General features: G+C 43.3%; 1 protein-coding gene across 1 annotated transcript in view; it reads left to right on the top strand.

Moving 5' to 3' along the window:
- Nucleotides 1–24,518, top strand: part of SH3PXD2A (SH3 and PX domains 2A) — a 209,944-nt gene that overhangs the window by 64,535 nt on the left and 120,891 nt on the right. The window contains exon 4 of the mRNA XM_010007894.1: nt 3,851–3,942. Within this exon, the coding sequence (XP_010006196.1) occupies nt 3,851–3,942 (92 nt within the window). The remainder of the gene's footprint in view (nt 1–3,850; nt 3,943–24,518) is intronic.

The following is a 24,518-nucleotide window of genomic DNA, read 5'->3' as shown; positions in this document are numbered from 1 at the left end:
GAATGCAACACACAGCAGCCACAGCATCCTTACAAGTACCTGCATGGTTTTATACCCATATGCATATATTTCATGAAGCCTTCTAGCTGTAATATTGTCCCAAGATGCTGTTTGCACTTCCCATGACCAATGACCATAAGCCAAGAGCCCCTGCCAGAGCTGGGGATGTGGTGCGAGGAGCTGGCCCCAGTGCCCAGGGCTTCTTGCTCACGCCCTGCCTGATGTTACAGCTTTTCTAACAGCCTTTCCAATCGTCCACTCGGCGAGACTATCTGAAACCTATAATACAGAGGGACAGGCATTGTGAGAGGCTGAAGAAACACACAAAAGCCTGTCTCCTAAGGAGCACATGAGGTCTGAGCAGCACCCGCCTGCCTTTGCATGCCGAGCAAGGAAACATGCTATTACTGATAATACTCGGTGATTGCACAAGGCTGAATTCTGCTAGCTGGCACTTTTTATCTCTCACCTTTCCTGTGCAAATTCCTTACTGTTTCTGGTTGCTTACTATTTGTAGCTGTGTACATTTACCTCCAGTAGCCGTATTCCAGAAAGAATGTCATGTCTCTGTCCTTTCCATCCTTTCACCAAGTGTTTTCCTCCTTTTTTTATCTTTCTTTCCTTGACCCTGTAGCCTTTTCTTCAGACTGTTGCAGCTGTACCCTGGAGCTGTCTTGCTAGAAATGCCAGAAACTTGCATTTTCCCTTTGCAGAGTGACAGTGTCCCCTCTCATCTCCTCAATGCACTTTTTATTTGATTGCTGGAATCTCTTTGGACTTGGCTTGCTCCCAGATGGATGTTATGTGTTTGCTGAAGAGATGTTTGTTTCTCAAAAAAGTGCTGCTGCTCCCTGCCACTGTTCAAAATCAATAGACTAACTTCCTGCTTTTTACACCCTTGTTTGCACTTTCTTAGCATTTCTTACCCCTTCTTAAGGCTTTGTTCCTTAACAAAAACCAGTGAAAATTGACTGACTGCAGAGTTACACCTGAGTTCTATGAAAAACATGCAATGGCAAGTAACTACCTGGTGGATTTCATTCCACCTCTGTGCACAGGGCTGAAAATTACACCACTTTGGGAGGTGATTCAGAAGCAGGAGAGCCAGCCCTGCCCCAGGGCTGCTGTGTCCATGGGGTGGGAAGGTGGATGGCTGGGTGTAGAAGCAGCTTTGTCTGATTTTTATCCACTGCCTACGAAAGCCTGGAGTCACAGTGGTGCCTTTTAGTTACCCACCTTTGCCCCAGCAGGACCACAGTGCTCTTGGAGATTTCCAAGAGGGGACCACCGATTCAAGGGGGTTGGTTTTCCTAAAGCTTCTAAAGATTTAGAAATGCAAATCTCCATGGCAGCTTGGTAGGATTTATGCTCCTCCCTCACTGGAAACCCACTCTGTGCTGCGGCTCAGAGTTGACATCCATAGCCTGTTTTTTTGGGAAGGGTGAACACCTGTGACCTATAGGGAAGTGGTGACTCTTTGAGAAGGTGTCTGATGTCCAGGATCCCTTGTGATAGGTATAACTTGGGTATTTGTGTTTCTCTAGTAATGATGTGTATCATTAGCACGTGCTTGCTCTTGCCCTGTTGCCCAAGATCAAGCCCTTTGAGATTTCAAAACACACTGTAGATATTAAATATCTGAGCCTTACAACCTTTCTGCAGATTAGGTAAGTGTTATTGCTCAGCATTGTAAATGGGAAACTGAAGATATATCCCTGCTGAATTTGATGGAAAGAGGTTAAGTAACCTCCCCAAATGGACAAGGGCATTAGTAATAGGGCCATCCCTGAATCTCAGCCCTATCCACTGCTGGTTACACAGTATTGCCTCTCTGTGTAAGTCTGTTTCCTGGTTGAGAGGCAGCTGAATAAAACATGCTGTAATGTTGTCTGTGTCCTTGTTAGCCTGCACTGGTGAGATACTTCTGTTTTAACATGCTGTAATTGTTACTATTCCCTTACATGCTAGTGTTAGTCTTGATTTGCCAGCTGGATGCCTGTGTTTATGTGCACTAGAAATAAAGGCACAGAGCTCACATCTTTGCTAAGCTTTTAGGCAGGACAGTGAGACTGAGTGGATTGTGATGGGCACCAGGGTGGGGACCTTCATTCAAATCAGTTGAGTAGCCCACCTGTTGTGTTTCATCCTACATCAGTGCAGCAACCTGCAGTGCTTTGTATGTGTTCCCTGACATTTGGACCCACCGGGCTGTTGCTCAGCTTCAGCATCTGATGCTGCTTCCTTATAGCAAGGTGTTTCTTTCTGCTCTGCTGCGCACGTGCGTGTGTCCAAAGACCGGTGCCTCATTCTTCACAGACCTGCTGATACCAAATGGATTTCCTCTGTCTTTTTATAACATCCCTCAACTGGGGAGGGAGAGCTGTAGGTCTGGAAGCACTCAGCTTTAAATTTGGAGCCACTTCAAGACCATGACCTCATCACCTAATGCTAGAGACCTGCAGCTTGAGAGTAGATTTTTTTTTCTTCTTCATTTTTTTACTGTTTTCCTACATGTCCCCAAACAGGTGTGGCCTTGGAAACAAATCTGTTCAATTCTAAAGCCTAGTTAAAAACAACCATGAGGGTAACTGACTGCTCTGTCCTGCCTTCATGATTTGGCTGGGCCTTCTGCTGTGTCAGACCAAGATCAATCAGATGTCTCGTGGGTTAGTATAACCAGTTTGCCCTAATGCACCTTCATTTAGCTCTGGTGCAGTTTTTCATCTGGTACAGTCTGTCCCACTTTCGACTAGCAGAAGCACCAGACAATCTCATTTTGTCAAACAGCACCTCTAAGAAGCTTAGTCTATATTTAACATGTAGCCTGTTTTCAATGTAACTTAGCGCAGGAGGAGGTGAACTCCAGCCTCTGGTCATTTCTGGAGGCAGTCTCAGTGTCACATCATGTAGACCTGCTGTCCCATCTCTGCTGGAAATGGCTCTTTGGCCTCTTTTGGCCTCTCTAGGGTCAGAACAGCAAACTCATGGCATGTTTCTGCCTTGCATGCTTCATTGCTTTAAGTCTTGCTTTTCAGTGCAGTTCAACATAATGTGTTTGCTTCCCAGATTGTACTTAACTGTTTCTGACTGCAACAAGGCCTGTATACCTGTGCCTTACACAGGATATGGATGTTAGTCATTGCAGTGAAGCCTTCCTCATGCAGAAACAGCCTCTCTGCCGTTTTGGGTTTTTTTCCAAACAGTTAACCAAGCTTCCTTTCTTGTTAATTTAAGAGAAAACTGTTGTTTGGTTTTGTGAATTGTTGAGAGTTTTTTTGATTGTTTTTCTTTGTTTGGGGTTTTTTGTTATTGTTGTTTGTTGTTTTGTTGGGTTTTTTTAAATCAAACTCTGCTTTTTCTGTTAACAGTACTTATGGAGCTTTATGGGGGACATTATTCTGTTGTATTAGTGGATGTTGAGTCTGTAGATTTTCACTGCTTGACTTTGTGTACATTGATACAGAGTCCATAAGCCTTAACCATGTTGTTTGAGGTGCTGTGCAAACACATCATGGAGACTGTGCCAGCCACAGAGCACTTACCTACTCAGTGTTATGGTTTTGCACATGTGGACCAAATTTTGCTCTTGTACACATGGCAATAAATTCTATTGGGTGACTGTAAGTACCCTTGCGTGTCTAAATTTATTGGATCCTACTGGAAATTTGCAGTCAAGATACGCTGTTTCTTTTCTTCTCAGACACATAGCCAGGGGTGATGCTTTCCTTTTGCATTCCCTTCTTCCTGCCAGGACTGTTTTTCCTCCTCTTGCTTGGTAGTTTAGGTGTTTGAAGCCATGTTTTGAATTTGACTTTTCTAAGTGCTTCTCCCTCTCTGTTTTCTTTTGCAGGCGCTAGTTCGACTTCCTCCTCACATCTCACAGTGTGATGAAGTCTTCAGGTTCTTCGAAGCTCGCCCAGAAGACCTTAACCCTCCAAAAGAGTAAGTGCTGTGTTGGATTTCCAGTGCTGCTCAGTTCATTTTGATTAACTGGAAGGAAAAGGTCATTTGTTTTTATTACTGCTGTAGGTGTGGGAACAGATTTTGTAGCTTTCAAGCACTACGATGAACAGGGGAGTCATGCAACCCTCAGAGACAATTTTCAGCCATCCTCCGCCCACCTTTGCATTGTTTCTGGCTGATGGTTCTAATGAGGGAACCTCCCCTGGCTTGTGGGTTTTACCTGATAATTATCACCAAAGAGTCATTTAGTTCCCAAAAGCATTGGCTTAGTGGCAGGGGGAAATCCTGCCAGTAAGCACTTGGCTTATAATTACCAGCTGCTTCTTTAAATGTACTCCTGCCTAGAGATACTTAGTTATCTGAAGGGAGCAAGATTGTGGTCTAGATCCAAAACTGTCTCTGGAGAGTCTATTCTTTCTAAGCAGGAAGCCAAGAAAAGGCCAGGAAAAGAGTTCCCATTGAACATGAAACGGAATCATAGCCATTACCTTGGAGCAGACAGGCTGATTCATGCTGAGGCAGTCAGGGTTCAGAGGACTAATTTATCCAGGGAAAGCGTTGGCAGGGGGGTATTTACAAGCAACTGTGCTGCCTTGCCTGATACTTCCTTTTCGCCTTCATAGGGAACAGGATATATTATACTGTGCTCCACAATAAGATTTTGACTTGGTCCCATTGTGTTTTGTGCTGCTTTGTTGCACAGTTTAACACTTGATTGCAGGCTATGTTACCATCATTTGCTTTCTCCTGTGTTTGCCCTCTGGGTCAGGGGAAATGGATGTGAAGCTTTTGAGTTTTGGGCACTTGAGCTCACACAAACCTATAGTTAGCGGAAAGATATGTGTTGGCTTCAGCTGACTGTTCCTGTGCTGGTGTAGAGGAGAGGACCGTTGCAGTTTGTTTTCCCAAGCTTTGTCTCTTGCACATACCTGATTTTATACAAGGGGATGTATTCCCGTTTGTACTAAAGAAAATGCTGCTAGCAGAGATGAGAGTAAAGTAATTCATTTTTGAATGAGGAAAAGAGCAGTTTTAAATTCAAAAGTCTGGAAAAAGATCCATTGGTTTTGCTGGGGATTTTTTTACCCTTCTTGTTTTAGAAAAACAGCTGGGGTGAATAAATACATGTCCTGGTTTGAGCCAGGATGAAGCCAATTTTTCTTTTTACTGATTTTTTTTTTCCTTCAGTAAGCTCTCTTGTAACTAGCAACAGTGTGTTCTGCTAGGCTGATAAGACAGTGGAATGTTTTTCTAACTACTGAGGCTTCAAGGCCACACCTGCACTCTGCCGGCTCAGACACTATGGGGAGATCTGTGACCCCCCCGTAGGAGGCTGAGTTAGACGGACAGCAAAATTGGCCAAAGATATTCCATTCCATATATCTACGTAAGCTCAGAGGAAGGTCAGAGATCACAGAAGACAACTTCCTTCCTTCTTCTTCTTCCCTTCTCTTCCGTCCATGGCCGGCGTCCGGGGAGGACTCTGTTCATCCATCACCGTCGACCCTTAGGCTCGAGATCTCCTGACCCCCATAACTCTCTGCTTTCTCCAGCAGCAGCTTCGGGATTCCTCAGGACTCTTCCCAGTTCAGGGAAGTGCTGTGGGAGTTGCTGGGGTGGGGGGAGGCGAGAGGCTTTTGCCCATACCTGAATATATATCTGTATATAATTGTATATATTTTCTTGTATGATTCATTAGTGTTTTAATTAAAGCTGTGCAGTTTAGTTTTCAATCCAGCCAAGTCTCTCTCTTTTTCTCTCTCTCCTTCCCTACCTGGGTTGGAGGGAGGGGGGATCGAGAGCATTGTTGTCGGACCTGAGTCAAACTGTGACAATACAGTTCCATGTTCATTGTTAAATACATATTACAAAATTAGAAATCATTGCAGCAGGATATGCCTGCACTCAGACCTGCTGACCATCACAGTTTCAATTTAGGGTCTAAGAAGGTTTGCAAGGGTTGCTTGATTCCACAACATCCCTCTGATGTAAGAAGACATCCTCAAATGCCAGGCAGAAACAGACACACAGAAGTGGAGAGAGGTCCCCAGAGTTATGGTAGAGTTCATCTGGAGGATCTCAAATGAACCTCAGGAATCTGCTTTAAACACTGTTTAAGACTCCTGTCCATTTTTTTGTGCTGATACAGACCCTAGAGCATTAAGGTTTTATAAAACAGGGTCAGGATTTGGCCTCTGCAAGGCAGAGAATTGGGACCACGGCCCATCGCTCAGCTGGCAATAGCCATTATTACTTTATTTCTCTTTTCCCTCCTACTACAAGTTGTTGAGGGCCTTTTGCTGAGCTCCCTGTTTGGCAGCCTTGCACCAATTTTCAAGTTATCCTTTTGCTCCCCTGTGGAAAAACAAAAAAGGCTGATTTTTCTCAGCCCAAGCCTTGCATCTTATTCCAACCTAGTAATAAGTGTGATTTATTTCCCTGGAAAATGTAGAGCAATAACCTGATTAAATCTCACTTCACTAATGTCTGCAAGACATTAATCTAGCTGGGTTTAAACAAATCCTACCTCGTCTTCTGTAAGCAAACAGATCTTAGGGAAGGTGTCTAAGGTTTCTGCTGGGAGTGCTTCACAAAAGATGTATTGTTAAAACTGAAGATTAGTCTCTACAAAAAGATGATGTAAAAGCCAATGGAAACATCTTAGTGTTTTTCTTTTGTGAACTGAGGGGGAAGGGAGGAGATCTAGGGCTCACTGGACCACTGTGTAGGGTCTGGGGGAAGGACACCTCCAGGGCAATTCTCAGCTTCAGCAGTTACGGCAGGAAGGAGTCTGATCAGCCAGAGATATCCCCTGTTTATTCCCTCATTTTGCAGCTCTACCAAACCCCTCCAGAAACAGTGAGACAGTGGTGCCCAAGCCCTGTGAATTCAGTCTTCCTGGGACCTCATGGGCCATCATTTGTCTTACTGGGGGTAGTAGGGGTGTAGCCTGGGGGCAGCATCTATACCACCCTCATTATTTTATGTATTTCTTCAGCTGCTTCTTTTAGCCCTTCTTTTAGACATGGCATTCAACTGTCCGGGTTCAAGGACAACAAATACTGCCAAGTGAGAGACTCAGCCACAAAAGGATGGCAGAACAGAGTTGCTTGTGCTACCTTCATTTCTTTCTGTGCACAATGAGATGGTCTTTAGTTTCATGATCACCTGCTGTTTTTCTGCAGCAGCTCATCCTCTTAAGACAAAGCAAGACCTAGAGTTTAATTAACTAATTTTCAGGAGTGTAGCCTTAATCTCGTGGACGTTTGGGCTGTTGAGCCCAAAGAGTTCATTGAGTTATTACATGTCTGCAGAGCAGTGACTAAGCATGTGCTTTCAGCCATAAAAACGTGGAAACTTAAACTTCAAGAGAGGAGGCACAAAAAAGTCTGGTTTGCCTTTCAGCTGGGATGTGCAGAGAGGTATCCATGCAGTGTTTTATGTATTGCTGTGGTTGTGAAGCTGTGCCCATCACTTCTGTTCCTATTGTCCTAAAAGACACTAACACTTCTCTGTAGTGCCTTAGGCACTGCTACAAATGTGTTTGGCTTCTTCCTTGTAACTCTTGATCTGCCCTACCCTTGCCTCCTGCTTCTCAGTCCTGTCCTCTCTGGGTTGTGCCATGTTTGGCTTGCAAGCTGCTTCCTGCAGGGTCATTTCCTGCTGCTGCTGTGCTCTGATTGCCCACAGTGCTGAGCAGCACACAATCCAGCTACAATAAAAGCTGGGATTTCCCAACACTGTTATAATCCGGCCAATTTGTTCAGTTGGATTCGCAGCTTAGGTTTTCTGTTTCCAGTTTTGGTGATGGTCCAGGCTTTTGAGTCCTGTGACAATAGGCAGAAGGTATTCCTTTCAGTCCCATTAACCCTCTTCTGGGTACATCAGCTTGCAGGCAGATTGCTGGAGAGATGTCTCAAGAAATCCCAGCGTTTGAATTGGCTGACAGACTCCCAAATCTGCACCTGCAAATGGAACTAGCTCCAGATCAGATAGCTTCCAACAGTAGGCTTCCTTCATGCTGCGAGGGAGAGATCATAGGACACTAAATCCCTCCATGGGATAGTCTAGGAGCTCACATGGTGAAGGCACAGCCATTGCAAGGGAGCCAGCACATGCTGGGAGCAGGGATGTGCACGGCAGGGTTTGGAGCCCCAGTGCTGCTGTTCCCAGGGTGGTCACTTCTGCTGCTCTCACTTCACTCTGCTGATGAGCTGCAAAGCAAGTAAGCTTCAAACCATCAAGTCTGGTCCCTGAGGAGCATTTTTTAACTGCTTGGTTTTGTGGTATGTGGAATTTTAGTGTTTGAGCAAATGTGTGGGCTTGTAGCTTTTACTGTGCCTGTGTAAGGACCAGAACCTGCATTGCTGTGGAAAAGGTACTTTAAATAAGAAGGAAGTGAACTTTTATTTATCCATTATTCTAAGTTAAAACACCATGTCACTGAAAGCCATTCATTTACTGGATACTTCTGTTAATAATTATAATTACTGATAACAAAAACAGAGGTAGATTAATTTCAGACTTCTACTGGGGATTTACATTCAAGGCTGAGGTCAGGCCAGGGCTCATAGTCAACAAAGAAAATCTCCAAAACCATTTTTTAAATTATTCTTTTTGACTAGAAATAACAGAAATACCTAAAGAGTAGGATCAAACAATTAGACATTGTGTATGGTCCACTGCTTTTAGGGTATTTTTGCAGTTAGGTTCAAAATATCACAGCCAGACCACTCACGTGAGAGTTGACTTTTTCTTTCTGGGTCTGGATCCAGGCTAAAAAGCAGACCAAGAGTCAATGATTCAGTTCTCCAATACTCCCCCTGCAGAACTGCATGCAGGCTCAAGTAAGGTTTCTGTTTAAACTTCCATTAATAATATTAACAACTGAATCTAAAGGAGTGTTCAGGATTTGAGAATATCTTTCCTGCGAGAATCATAAAGGGATTTTCAAACAATATGCAAATCCAGTAAAAATAGGGAACTTATGTATACAACATAATATTATGAAGGTTGATGCAGAAAATGAACTGACTGCTGAAGGTGCCTTTACTGAAGAACAGAAATGCTTTCTTGTGGTCTGTAGCCACGAGCTTTACTGATGGTATCTCTGTCACATAAATACTGGTGTAACGCTCAGATACTCAGATGCTAGGCAGCCACTGTAAAATGGAAGCTGGATTCTCCCTTTATCCTTTATGTATTAGAAATTCTGATAAGGAAACTGCAAAGAAGTTGCCTGGTTAATGCAGTGGCCTTGTTAAAAAAGCATGCTTCACTTTATGAGTCTATCACTACTAAAGCACAGTTCCCTAATATGCTTTTTTCTATCCATGAGCATGACTGTATTTACATATTACTATTTCTGAAATGTGATAGTTGAGTCTTTGAGCAGATGTACTATGAGGAAAGCTGTCTGTTTGGGTTTTTGTTTGTTTGTTTGTTTGTTTTTGTGGTTGCTCTTTTTTACGGGACTTACAGATAATTTTCACAGCATTTAGGAATGTGGTCAGCACCATTTTATAGCACGTGAGACTACAGTCTGTGCTTGGCAGTGGGATTGGGACTGCTCGATGCATGCATTTGAATAGGGAAATTAATTCCACTTCTGAGATGTAATATGGAAATTAGTTTTCTCTAAGAAATTAAAAATCAGAAAAAAGGTATGTTTCATTTTTATGTGATTTATTAGCTAGGAAGTAAATTGTAAAAAGAAGAGCAGGAGAAGCTCTGAATAAAAGTGGCGGTAAGATAAGGCAGTTAAGACCCATGGTTCTGAAGGGAAGAAAAAGTTAATATTTTCAAAGAATGAGTTAATCACCTTCAGTGGAATATGAGTAGCTAAGGATGTAATAACCTGTTAGGGCTGAGTTTGCCAAGAGCCTTGCTTGACTACTCCTAATTAGTCACCCAGCTCTCACGGATTTCAGTGGGAATTAGGTGCCACGGCTCTTTGAGCATCTAAGGGTAGTAGAGCACCTGTGTTTAGTTTTTCAAATGTGACATTTTAGGGCTCTATTTACTAGAAATGTTTGGCTTCAGCACCTAAATTTGTCATGAAAATGGTTTTTCAGCTTCTAACTCACAGAAGTGCTTTATATTGTCCTGCTCACAGTGTGGGCCTGTTGCAAAACTGTGGCTGAGGGATCAGGCAGCAATTCTGGAGCCCCCAACATAAAAAGGACATAGAGCTCATGGAGAGAGTCCAGAGAAGGGCCACGAAGATGATCCAAGGGCTGGATCACCTCTCTTATGAGCACAGGCTGAGAGAGTTGGGGCTGTTCAGCCTGGAGAAGAGAAGGCTCCAGGGAAACCTCATAGCAGCCTGCCAGTACCTGAAGGGGCTACAGGAAAGCTGGTGGGGGGCTTTTTGTCAAAACTAGAAGAGGGGAGGTTTAGGTTAGACATTAGGAGGAAATTCTTTAGTGTGAGGGTGGTGAGACATTGGAACAGGTTGCCCAGGGAATTTGTGGAAGCCCCAACCCTGGAAGTGTTGGATGGGGCTCTCAGCAACCTGATCTAGTGGGAGGTGTCCCTGCTCATGCAGGGGGGTTAGAACTAAATAATCTTTAATTTCCAACTCAAACCATTCTGTAATTCTATTCTTCTATGAAAGAGGAGTGAAGTGTGGCTGATTCCCAGTTGTGTCCACTCTGACCTGGAGAATGGGAGCTCAGCATCTGGGCCCTGGCTGTTGTCAGATGAGGCTCTAGATGCCCCCACAGCATATGCTTGTCTTTCATCAGTGCATATTATCATGATCTTTGGGAAGGTCTTACTTGGAGATTGTTATCTTAAATAAACTGAGTCAGTGCAGGGATGGAGGAGTCTCTAGGAATGGAAAAGGAGGAAATAACAGATGCATTACTCGTCCTCTTCTTTGGTTTCACATGGGACTTTCCCTGTTGTTTGCAACATATAAATGATTTGGGTTGGAATTTCAAATGGAGGACACTGCAATTTGCTGCTGGCTGCAGCATCAATGATACTAGCAAATAACTCAGCCTTCCTGACAGAAGATTTGAATCTTTTTGCTACTGATCCAGAAAATGAAAAAAGAAATTATATGTAGATAAATATCAAACAATAAACCTGGGGGAAAACAGAAAGCATGCTAAATGAAATAGGTTCAGTAACCACCAAAAAAAAAAAAAAAAAAAAAGGATGTAGAAGAATGGCAGTGGAACAGCATATATTACTGTTGTTACTGTACAGGAAGAGCTTTAATTCCTTGGCTTGAGTATCACATTTGGGTTTGCTTGTGCTTTGTAGGTCTGACTGTGAAAGGACATGAGGCTAAGAGCAGCAAAGATAGTTTAATGTACTGACACTTGGCACTGGTGGCCAAGTGTACAGAAATAGCTTTTGCCTGGATTGGTTATGTGCATGCTGCAGGGTTTAAAACCAGCATGCTGTCACAGGCACGGGGTGGATTAAGAATAACCAGACTTACCCAAAATCCATCAGAATGTGACCAAGATCAGAGCTTTGCTGACATGCTGCTGCTTTAGCAGTGACACCAGAGACTGTCTTGCTGCTGCCAAACACAATGGTAGTGACAATGCTAGTACAAGTTCACTGTTTATGAGCACAAATTCAAGAACATTTTTTAAATATATTTTTTAAAATTTCTCTGTAGAAGAGTTGGGACTGAAGAGGTGTTTGGAAATGCAGAAATGTTGCCTTTAGCTCAAGGGTCCTTTTCCTGTCCAGTAATATTTTTTTTTTCATATCCTAAAGGAACAATCACTGCTGATAATTTGCCAATGCCTATTTTGTAGATTAGAAAGTAATAATTTGCTTAATGTTTAACTTAACCCATAAAATTCCTTCCTTCCAGAGAAATTAAGTTTAGTGGTTAATGCAAGGGATTGGTAAATCTGCTCCTTAACTGTCTCATTGATTTATTTTGTGATGTTGGAAAGGCCTCTTACATATTCTGGCTGTATCTGCAGTATGATTATAGATTTATGGTTTCAGGGATTTGCTAAGAGGATTTAATTCTGGTAAAGAAACCCAATTCCTTCCATAATATAATTCTAGGAATGACCAGTAAGAAAAATGATTAGTTTTTAAAATAATCAGTGAGTGTTGAAAGTAACTTTACTTCCAAAATCTGTCAAGAAAGCCTGTTCTGCTGGTGCTTCAATATGCAAAACCAGTTAGGGAGCCAAAGTAACGAATTTATTCCTCTGGCATTGGGAGAAACTTGGGCTAATGAGGCATGATTGGAGCAGAACCAACATAACTGGATTCAGAGGTTATCAAGCTTGTTGTGAAGGATTTGGGGCACCTGTTATCTGTGAGCCCCCACTTCGAGAAATGTGTGGCTCAGTGCCACAGGAGCTTCTGAAAGTCTGTGTTTAAAGACTGGTGGTGCTTGATTTGATGCCCCAGAGTAGGGGCAGCCCATAGGGTCAAATCCTCCATGCTAGTAAATACGAGATCTTCAGGTCCACACAGAAGGGGGAGGCATCTGGTCCTGCTGTGCTTTGTGGATATGCGTGGAACTGAGGAGGGGAAGATGGGGGCTTCCTCTTTTTATCTGGATTTTGTGTTCTGGTGAGTCCCTGCTAGCAGGTTAATTTCACAAACTGAGGTGTCTGTCACCATTGACTTATGACCTGCCAGGCAGGAGGAGATGGGGTGGAGTTTTCACTAACATGACAGAATTGCATATAGCCTGTGTTGTCCTCTGTGTGTCACGTCTCTGAAAAACAAGAATAGGCAGCTTATGTTACAAATATAATTATATCATGGAGAAGAATCCAGCTTGTCATTGCTATGTCTATATTTAATATGGTTGCACTATTGTTTAATGAAGATCTTTTTCCACTCCGAAGAGGAGGGCACTAGGGACAGACACATTCAATGGGGTGTTTGCTGCCAGGGTGATAAATTATTCCCCAGTGGTGCCTGGGATCAGATGGGACTTTTCAGTGCTCTCTGCTTCCTATTGTTAATCACCATGTAATTTTGACATCCCTTTTTTTTAATGCTGTCAAGGATCAGTAGCACTTCTGGTTATAAAAAGAGTGTTTTTCTCATGCAGACATGCCTAGTGCAACCCTATATGTGATTCTGAACTGGTTGGGGATAATCTAAGACATCCTGTTACATTTGATAGGATTTTATCAGACTGTACTTTATATTACAAGGGAAGGAATTGCTTGAAATGTGTTTTAATGCTGTTAACTAGGCCAGGTGGAGTTGATCTCTCACATTTATTTAACTTGGAGAATTTCTATCTATACACCAGGAAGTAGAGGTGGTGTTCCTTGGTAAACAGGACTTTTGGACTCTTAAGAGTCTCTGGTACTGCTCTTAGTATCCAGCAGTTGCCACTGAAGACAGAGGAGGAAGTGTTAGCAATCAAAGTGTGCTGAACCACAGGCAAAGCAAGTCAGGTCTCTCTGGAGAGCTACCACATCCGGCTTTGAGTTAGGTGGAGAGCTGGGCATCCTTTCTGGCTGTATCATAACAGCACATTAGACAGCTATTGTTTGGTGCACCTGGTTTCACCTGTTCACCCCGTGCCACCACAGGTTTTGCAAGGAAAATCCATCTCATTACATACACAGGGCTTGGTGTTTCTTGTCCACAGAGTTTTGCATTCAGCTCCCAGTGTTGTTGATGTTTAAAATCTCAGTTGTGGCAAGCCTGGAAAGAAAAGACATTTGTGGCAGTAGGGAACCATCTCCTGGCATGCTGCATGTGTCTGAGATGATCTGTGTTGCTCTGTCCTTCTGTCTGTAGAGGAATGGGTTTCCTTCTTTAGGAACTGGGGTGTATAAAAAATACCAGACCTCAAGTTGCTCTGGCTGTAGGAGACACAGTGATCCATTAGTGGATTCATTTCCACCCTTTCCATCTTCTTGACTGGTCTGCAGTTGACTGTCTTTCATGCGTGCTGTTCCCAGAAACACAAGCAGAGGATCAAATAACAACATGTTTTGACTCCAAACTCTGGAGTGACTTACCATGTTATCAAAGCTTTTGATTTAATTGAAATTTCACAGATAACCTTAGACCTGCTTTTAAGTGCAGACTCAAGTGCCAGTGGGAATTCAATTAAAACCCTCCTCCCTTCCCCCATTAATGCTTGCATTTTGTTTGGGAGGTTTATGGAAGGGATTTGCTACTGCTTATCTCTAGCTAGAACTATGTGTCTGGATTCAAAGATGCCCTTTGTCTTTGGGCTACTTTCTTTTTCCAGTTATGCCAGAGTTTGGTTGGAACAAGCCTATTGATTGTAATGGACTATTTGAGATGTACGCTGATGTAAGGATTGCAGAATTTGTTGTGTTAAAAGCAAAATTCTTTCCTTGTTCCCATTCATATCCCTTAAAACAATTGGCCTAAGCTCAGGCAAGATGCTCATTTAAACAGACCTTGAGTATATTCTGAGTAGAGGATTGACTGTGGCTTTGCAATACTTTAGTCTAATCTAATAAATTCTGGTTATTTGCTGGATTCTTGCAAGCTGTATTTACTTCCCAGCTCCAAGGAGTTTTAATAGCCACTCCAGTAATGCTGACTGCAGTGCATTGTGGTGAACCTCAGAACATTGTATATGTCTGATTACATTTGCTTTCAATTATAGTCTTGTGGATTTGAAAAATCAGAGCAGTTCAGGCTCGTTTGGGAACCACTGCAAAAAATCACTAGTAAACTGAGATACCTAGTGCTTGAAAATATATAACAAGAAAATGTTGAATGTTGGGGGCCAAAAAACGTCTATTTTGCTTTATGAGAAGAGACCCATTGCAACAGCTATGGGGTTAGGACAGCAGGGGCACAATATCTAACAGATAAACCTTTTCCTTTCCCATCCAAGTGTGCTGGGAATGAAGTGTGAATGACTCATGCCAGAGACAGCATTCAACAGAGACTTGAAGCTGTCCTGGTTCACTAGTGAATTAGTTCCCTGTTGGATAGATTGCTGGTCTCAGTGCTTTTTCTAATGATTACAACCTCACCAAAGTTTTGTCCTCTCTTGCTAGGGGAGCTGAAGCGTTTTCAAGAATGTTAAGATTAAATTCATCTTATTGCCATCAAAATGCAGCATTTTGTGGAGTTGTTGATTATCCTCTAAAACTGACTAAAAGAGGAGATTTTTTTTTTACTAGAAACTTTTACCAAAAATGAACCTGTCAGTTCGTGTTGAAGCATGATCCCAAAACCCAGGATTTGGATAGTTTTCATCAGCCCTACTGAGCAGCAGGAAGTCTGCAGAGAGAACAGACGTGGACAGAAGCATCCAGCAGATGGCTTTACCAGTGACCCCTTCTGCAGTGGGGTTCAGGTCTCTGGGTGCTGTGTGGCTGGGACTTGATGTGCCATTTGCAGTGCTGCCATGGGTCTGGTCCTGCCCACGTAATGCCTCACTCTTCCAGCAGGCAGCTCTAAGTGAGCATCAGTCATGTGGCAGATCCTGTTCCTCCCTGCCAGCATCTGGCAAGCAAAGAACGGACTCATGAGCACGTTGAAGAGCAAGCCCTGGTGCAACACTTGTTTGAGGCTTTATGAATACTTGCTAAATGAAAAGAGGAGCAGGGAGGTTTTCATTGCTAAAAAAGCCAAACCACAGCCCTGTGACACTGGCAGCAGAGCAGGGAATTTTCACTCCAGGTGAGGAGAATTATTTCGGCAATTCTGAACTTGAGACCAGAAGGTGGGGTGTAAGGCTGCAAATACAGACAAATGCGAACAAGGTACACAGACTGAGTAACTGGAGTAGCTTTTACTCTGTAGCAGGGACCAGTACACATTTTGCCAGTGTTTTACATTTCTTCCCACAGGATGGGACATTTAGCAGTACAGCTCCCAAATTTGAGGAAGCATAATGTTTTTTTAGCTTGTGCATAACTTCTGCAGTCCCTGCAGCCAGTAACCTGGGGGCTGAGGCATCTTGTTGGGCCTGGATTAGTTCCCTCACCTCCATACTTACTTTATAGTGAAGCTAAGGGCCACAGTCAACTAGAGAAAGCTGCAAGAGTTGTTCACATCCCTGCAAACAGCTTTAAACTCTTCCAGTAAGAAATCAGTAGAAAAATATCTTATTGTTTACCAAGTCATCTCAATTCACAAAGCAGGATTCTGTTGGATGTGCACTAACAATGCTATTAATGTTCATGATGCATCGGTGTCATCCTCTGGGGGGAGGAGGAACCCCCTGTGGCTGAATGACACAGGCCAATCAGCTAATGAGATGCTCTTCTTGCCAGGCCTGACAAATAAGCTTCTGTTAATCTTCATTGTTATTGTTTTCACACTCCTCCCTGTATTCGGGAGGGAGTTGTTTTACAGATGCTTGGCTGAGGGATGGCAGGGTGACCCGTGCTAACTAGCAGGCTCTGAAGGTGAGCTGGGACTTTAAGAAGAGGCAGACATTCAGCAGACAAGGAAAAAGTCTACAATCCATTCAATAAAGTAGTACGTTGGAGTGAGTGGTTGCAAGAAGTAGGAGTTCTGCAGAGGACAGAGATAAAAGGAGGCTTTCAGGCAGGAGAAAGGATTCCTGCTTTTTCCAGATGTACCATTTGCATTCGGAGAAGGAGAACTGCCAAAAGGCCAGGCTGATGAAGGATGCTTTGTGGTGCTTCCAGCCTATGAAAAAAATGCAGTACTTTGAAAGTTAGGTGCCTTTGGATTATTAGGAAAGGGATGAAACGGGCATTGTAAGAAGAGTCCCTTTCCCCCTCTTATGGAAAGCAGGTCTCCAGTGCATTATGCAATTACTAGCTTTTTTCCTTCCTTTTTTATCTGCTTTCTCTTAAGGCTTTTTTTTTTTTTTTTTGGTAATACATTCTTACATCAATCATTCAGCATCCTTATAAATCAGAAAAAATTGTGCATGTGGAATTATGACAAATGGTTTATATTTAATTTTTTTTGTTGATAGGCATATAAACTGCTGAGCCTTTATTTACTGCCCAGTAAGTCCTGATCCCTGGTAGGATAAATAATGCTTGTGAGAGAGGATTGAGTTGTTATCAGCAAACTTCGAATTTTTGGCTTTAACAAACAAATGTTGCTTTTTGCCTATTCTAATACATGCTCAGAAGATCTCCAGTCTTACCTCCATTTCTGATATGGTCAGTTCAGGTATATTCAAATGCCATATAAGTAGAGCTGTATAAGTAGAAGATGTGACTGAGCTTAAGAGAGAACTGACCTCAAGTAGACCATTTAACTGGTTGGAACTCTTATCATACTTTAAAAATTTCCCAGTGAAGTTTTGCCAGTCATGTCTGTTTCTTCTTTTAAAGCTTTATCTTCAAAACACCAAAGCAAATTTCTGATTTTGAGTTAAGTAGGACACAGCCCTGCAGAGACACATGTCAAAAACATTTCACCTCCAAAGTAAAGCAGCTAGATAACATGAAACTTGCTGTCAGCCTCATCCCAAGAGTGGGTTGTCTCCTCCAAACATTTATGCACACAAGTAGCTTTCTACACAGTGAATAACTATTGAACTCAGCAGGAGCACACATGCACCCAAAGTTATTTGTGTGTGTATTCATGTGTGTGTTTGCTTGATGGGAGTGAAAAATTCTGGAGAGGATTGAGATATAAAGAACTTCCATTCATCATTAACCCCTCTGCAAATTATGTTAACTCTTCTCTCATGCTTGGAGATGGACACGTGTGGAGTATGTGCACGCAGGCATTAGGGCCAACACAACAAATTAAAATTTAATTAAGTCACCAGCTTGCAAGTGATGAGGGTATTCTATTCTCAGAGACTCCTAAACACAGACATCACACAGCAAAGTCAGCAGAGACTCAACTGGCCTGAACATTTAGCAGTTTTGTGTAGCAAATAATCTGTATATGCCCTGAATGTGCTTTTTATGCATTTATTTGTAGTGATATTTCATAAAGAAAGCAAAAAGGGGTTTGAAAGCAATTAGGTATGTATCTTCATCTGTACCTTTGAGGGAACCTTTTAGTTGTGTAGCTGTAAAATCAAGAGAGCACCAATACAGTCTCCATAAGGGAATGCAACAACTCTGAGACAAAGGAATAAGCACAAGGCTCTGTAGAATACTTTTCTGTGGCTGTACTTGCTGTAAAATCCTGCCAGATACCATTTTCACTGTGGTTTGTTCTTTTCAGCTAGCACCTGCTAGGGAATGCTGTGGAATTCAACCATCAAACAGTTCTCATTCCAGTATAAAGGTCTAGGTCACTGTAAGCTGTCTAGTGGCTATTGCAGGCAATTGACTTATTGTCTCCTATTTTATATACGTACATAAATCTCTTACTTGACATTTTTTAATTCTGCCTTGTTCTTTTCTCTTGCTTTCTTTTTGCTTTCTTACCATCCCTGACTGCATCAGCTTCTCTGCCTCATATTGCCATATCTTTCCTTGTGTCATTTTTAGCTGTCTCTGGGTTTTTTCATTATCCTTACATCCCTTGGATACTGTTTTCTTCCTTGTCAATATGTTCTGTCCTTCCCCCAGCATGACTATGCTTGTTTCTATGTGTCCCACCAGTACCCTCTATGTTTGGTTTATTTGCTCTCTGATGTATTTCTTCCACCACTTTCTCTCTTTCCCATATCTTTTAATCCCCAATCCCATGTAAGAGATAACAGAGGGATGATAAGACTGTCCTGGACATAGGCAAGATCCTGAAGCTGAGGATGAGTTTGCCCCCACTGCCTTGAAGAAATTGCCCAGTTGCTGGATTTGCTGCTAGCATTGACTGCAGCCAGGACAAGCTAGTCTGGGGCCATAACAGAAACTGGGAGTAAACCTTGTGCCACACATGCATTGTGCTCAGGGCAGGGGTCTACCCTCACCTATCTTAGTGGCCCTGCTAACTAAATCTCAGCAATATGGGGAAGCCTTCTTTTATGTCCCGCTGAAGGCATCTTCTTTCAGGAGAAGTGATGGAAACCTAATTTGGCAGAAATCGTCAAGGTTTTGTGCTGGTTTATAACTTCTGTAAAAGTTATCTCTGTGATCTGACAAACAGAAATTCATCATCTCTGGCCTGAAGTTACTGGGTAATTAATCTTCCTGGTGGATAATGCAGGCTGGTTTTTTGGTCTGCAGGCGTGGAGAGCTGTGAGCTAACCCACAGCACCGCTGAACCTTTTCTCCCTCCCTTACTTCTTCATTTTCCCATGACCTTAGGAAAAAAAAATAAATCTGCACTTCATAGGTCTTTTTTTTTTTTTTTTTTTCCCTAAATCACACTTTATGGAACACAGTTTTAATACTGTATGGTGCGTGTTTAATGATGTCCATATGGGTTTGTGGGTACAGGAATTAAATACATAACGGTTCACGATGACATAACACGGAAATGCAACTCCCGCAGTGCTGGTGTGTAGGCTGTAAAGGGTTATTAATAAAAATGAAGGTTTTAAATAGAAAACAAGCTTAGCAGCACCGTTTTGGCCTCAGGCCCATCTTTGAGTGATGGAAAAAAAAGAGGCTGGAATATATGATCTTTCCTCAATACATGAAAATAAATACATTTTGCCACCATCCCTTGCTAAATGTTTCAGAGCGAAGGCTACAGGCCTGATGCATGGCATCTCTCTTCAATCAGAGCCTGAGCTCAGGGAGGTCTGGAGGGGATATTTCAGCAGGGTGCAGAACACATCAAACAAATACTAAGGGGGAGATTGATGCTTTAGATTATTAAAACGGGGTAAGGCCACAATGTTTTGATTGGCAAAGTCCTTCAACAGTTGGACATTAGTGTTTCAGAAGAGCAAACTGCTCTGTTTGTGGGTGAGCCAGGAAAATAACAACTCACATAGTTTGGGGGAATGACCTCAAGGAAATCCCATCCCATCTTGTAACCAGAGTTGCTGCATCAGTAAGCCAAGGAATTACATAATTCGCCTATTAATATTATAGACAAACAAAATCTTTTTGTTTAATCCTCTGTATTCAGCCTTGTCCTAGCAGTTCCCCCAAACCTTTTGTTTTAAGTCTTCAGAACAGGTGAGACAGCAGTGGATAATGTGCTGAGCATCTGTCTCTGAAGATGCTGTGTCTGAGACATCTCTTGCTGATTTCCCACCAGTTGCTATTGACAGTAACTATATGGGCAGCCCCAGCACAAACTGAATGTGGTTCTTCTCTTGGCTGGTTCTTTACCCAATGTTTTTGCTGGAGTTTGAGATGGTCCCAGAGCAAAACACACAGATCTCAATGCACATAAACGAACCTAGGATCTGCTGCTTGGGATTTTTCATGTTGCAGACGTGTCTCAATTACCTCCAGGTTGTAGTCCAGCCTGAGGGTCAGGACATGCCAGAACCAAAAGTGATCCTTCCCTGGTTTCTATGTTGTGAAATCCCAGCTGCAGCCCTCTGCTCCTCCTGTAGTCATTGCTCTGTCTGTCCACATCCTTCAGCTCCAGCACTCGCCTCAACCCATCCTCACACCTCTGAATCCTGGCAGATAGTTTTTCCCAACAGTAAGCCATGGAGGATGCATTGAGAATGCAGGAGAAATAGGACTTTCTTACTTTATCCAATGCTGTCAGGGGCAAATCCCAATGGTCTGCTACTTCCTTGGTGCCTCCAGCTGTTATTTCCTGTGAGAAACAGATGTTGTTAGCCTAGGGGCTTCTGTCCAACCACTAGCTACCTCAGCAGAGGAGAACTCAGCTTATTGTATGAATTTGCAATTCATGCTGAATACATGGCATTGCATTTTTTCCCACCTGTGACAGTGGGACAGAAATGTGGGAATGTGGGGCAGTCCTGTGCTGCTGTGTTCACCCTTGAGCCCCCTGGCTTGAAACCAAGAGACTCTCTAAAAATTGATTAGAGCAAACTACTTCCTGTCTGTGTTCTGCCAGAGAGATGCCTGGGCTCTGCCATGCAGAGTGTTCTTCCACCCCCTGCTCCATACTCTGGGTCATCTCAGGCACACCTAAAGCTGTTGGAAAATTATGTCTCTTTTCCCAAATTTCTTTGTGCTGACAGAGGTCAGTCGTTTTCTGAAACTGGTATTTTCAAAAATAGGTATTATGTCCCTTTAAATAGCACAAATCACATGGGGACAGGATTATTTTTGTCCCCTGCTGACTATAATCTATCTTTTTTTAGTGAAACCAAAATCTTCCCAGGGGTTGTTCCTAAGAATAATACTGAGAAGAAAGCATCCTGTGAATCATATGGTAGCAGCAGTGGCAGTAGCACTGCATTGCCCTTCTACAGAGCTACCTCACTATAGACCTCGAGGTACAGCCCAACATGAACCGGCTCTTTCAGCTTCAATGTGAAATACAGGTTTTATTTTAGAACTGGGAAAGCAAAAGTATAAAAGTGGTTTTGAAGGGTCACCAAGGCTGGAACAGGAGCCAGAACGTCTGAATTGTAGCTTCATGTTACAGGTCTCAGCATGCTTCCTGTTACTTGCCTTTGTGAACACTTCTAGCACACCAACAGTTTGGCTTGCTGCTATACAAATCCTTGGATCTGCAGGATTGGGTCAGCTTCTGTATAAATTTTTTGGAAAATGCTATATGTGAGGAAAATGGGGCAAAGAAAACATTGAAGTAGTTTGCCCTAACTTACAGTGGGACTAGGATTCAGAATGCCCTTAAATTCTCTGCTTCAACTGCTCCCCCCCCCAAGTCCTCCAAATGAACAGACACTCATCCCTTGCTCGTAAGCATCTGAAGGGAGTCTTTCGCTCAAGATCAGCCTCACCCTGTTGTCCTCCTATCCCAGCCTGTGTAGAAGAGGCACAAAGACCAGTCCATGCTTTGTTATATGCCAGGACAGTACAGAGAGCAGGGTGGGCTGTAGCTGTCATGTGAATGAAGCAGCTTCTTCCATGCACAGACTCTGCCCCATGGCAGTTCTGTAAAGGATCAGTGTGAGTGTGGAGGAAGGTAGCAGGCCTGAGGATTTCCTGAATCTCCTTTTTCTTCCTCAACCAAATCTCTGTAAGTACTAGGAGCACAGTCTGCTGTAGAAGAATCAGGAGCCTACGCTATGTTTCAGATCCCAGCACATCAGTCCATTTGGGGTTGCAGGCTTGGTTCCCTGTGACACTTGTCAGGATTATTCCATCTGCAAGTCCTTGTCCAGAGTGAGCCATGGATGTCTCCTGATGTCCCTTACTGTGGTGTTTGCTGGTGGTAGCTTGCATTGCCCCCAGACCCACAGGGTTGTTTGCACAGGGAGATTTGGCTGGGGCTGTTCAAGCAGTCAGGCAGCTGTGTAGTTTGGAGTTTGAGCAGAACTTTTCTGGTCCAAGTTACTTTCCCAAGTGAGTGGAAGAGGGATTTGTCCAAAATGCATTGCCTTTCCCGCTGGCTTTGTTTTCTCCCTGCCTGCCCCATCCTTCATTTCCCATCCTTAAGTCTTGTGCCTGTTGAATTCTGAACTAACACAAGCACATCTGCCTCAGATAGACCTTTAACTGCCTGACTTTCCCCTCAGGAGCTATTAAGGCTTTCCATTGGTGTGTGCTCCATTACCCACGCTCTCCTGATTCTTGCTCCAACACCACTTTTCCTCTCACAGGACCCTTTCCTTCTCTGTGCTGCCTCACTAGATTTTGTGGTCACCAAATGTGCGGTCTTCCTAGCAATTCTTACTGTGCAGCCATCTGACCAGAGGCCCCGTGCTCTGTCCTCCTTTGTGGCCACTAGCGCTGAAGATAGACCTTGCCCTACGCAAAGCTGTCCCTGAGCGTGCCCGTGCCAGTGGGTGAAAGAATGGGCCCTTGCATGTAGCTTTTGTTCTCAGTGCACAACCCACCTCCTGGAGCAGCAGATCAAGACAAACAGCCTTTCTGTGCAGTTCAGTAAGCAAGTGGGGCAGTGCTTCTGAGCCGGCTCTTTAACAGCAAGGGCATCTTCACATCCCGAGCCTCATGTAAGTAAATCTGTCGTCACGCTTCAGTCTTGCTTTTGTATAACATTTTGTAGCAGCCCGTCTTAAACTTGTAAAAACATTTTCTGGGAAATTATGCGTGGGAGGTGGGCAACTCCTTCCATGTATTGCCAGCTAATCCATAATACTCTCCTTTATCCTCACAAATGAGGCAGGTTCTCAAAAGTAGTATCCTGTGCTGTTCTTTTATCTCTTTCCTTTTGCTTTAAGTCTGGAGGTGGGATTCTGCCCTGGATACATTTTAGAGCACAAAACTTGGGGCCAGGACTCCTGGCTTCTGTGTTGAGCGCTGGATGCTCACTGCTATACTAAATCCTGCTAGTGCATTATCTTTGGTGAACTGGAAGGGGTTGTAGGCATGCAAAACACTGGGTTTAGGCAGAAATTCTATTAAACATAGGGCAGGCAGAAAAAAAAAAAAAGTGTCACAAAATGCCCAAGAAATCAGGAAATTTGGAACTCTTTCAACTGTTCTTCATCTTGGGAAACAGAGGAACTGATACATCCCACTGGTACCTTGCTCTTGCACTATCCCAAAGTGTTTTTTGCAGATGAAAGCTCAAGGTTTTTGCAGATTCTTGGGACAAAATGTTTCACACTCGCCTGGGATCTGTCATCATTTCACACCTCTTCACTTCTCTTGAGCCATCACCTCCCCCTCCTCCAGCCTGGTAGGTGGCACATGAAGTATCACATCATCCCTGTGGAGGAAAATAAGCACAAAAGTATCTTGGAATCTGGCAAAGCACAGCTCTGCTGCAGGGCTCATCTCCCTTTTAAGAGAAATTAAAGTGTCTAAATCTTTTTGTCTTTCCTTCTTTTGCAGTTTTACTGTATGCTCTGTGGTGAAGTTTTGTTGAGCTACATTGATTTCTCCTTCCCAAGACCTTCTTTATGGCCTTAATTTAAACTAAGTAAAATCAGACACAGTGGAAAGCCATCATATTCCAGTGATGGGGATGGGCTTTGCAGGCTGTTTATCTTTTTTTCCAAGGACAACAGCACGTTTGTGTTTGTGTTGTGTGTATATCTTGGGCTTACACAAAAACTTCAGGATCTGATTCTGGTGGGTCATGCTGGCAGGTATCCAAACCCCATAAATCTGGTCACCCTGCTTTTCCAAATGTTTATTGTGCTGTTTAAGCTTTTATGGGCTCTTGTGTGTATTACATATGGTCTGAATAAATGTAACGCAGTATTGCTGTGCTTAACTGAGATGCAGAAGAGCTTCCAAGGGGATCATTAGAGCTGGGGCAGCTGTTGCTGGCATTTGGAGATGAGTGTCTTGGTTAAGCTTTCCAAGGTTGGTGGCTTCAGCCCTGTCGTGTTGATTTTTAAATGCTGCTTGATCTGAGGTCACAGGGGTGGAAATAAGCAAGGACCTGAAATTTCTCAGATTCAGTCCTGCAGCAAATCTCCCCTCTCCTAAACTCTAATAAAAAAGGACTGGATTTTGCATATATTCACTGTTATTTCCTCTGCTGCTGCTCTGGCAAGGTCTGCTCTGGTACCAGTGGGAATCAGGAGAAGCCTTTAAGGAATCTGTGGATTTGTAGTGGGGCAAAAGTCACCCACGTCGCTGTAAGGGAGGGAACACCTACAGACACTAAGAGCCAAGGCTGCGTTGCTCCTTCTGACAGATGGCAAGGAGGATACTCCCTGCTCTTCC

This window comes from Chaetura pelagica, unplaced genomic scaffold (genome assembly GCF_000747805.2).
Source record: "Chaetura pelagica isolate M959 unplaced genomic scaffold, ChaPel_1.0 scaffold531, whole genome shotgun sequence".
Taxonomy (NCBI): Eukaryota; Metazoa; Chordata; class Aves; order Apodiformes; family Apodidae; genus Chaetura; species Chaetura pelagica.
Note: the sequence above shows the minus strand (reverse complement) of the source record. Positions and strands in the feature narration are given on the sequence as shown.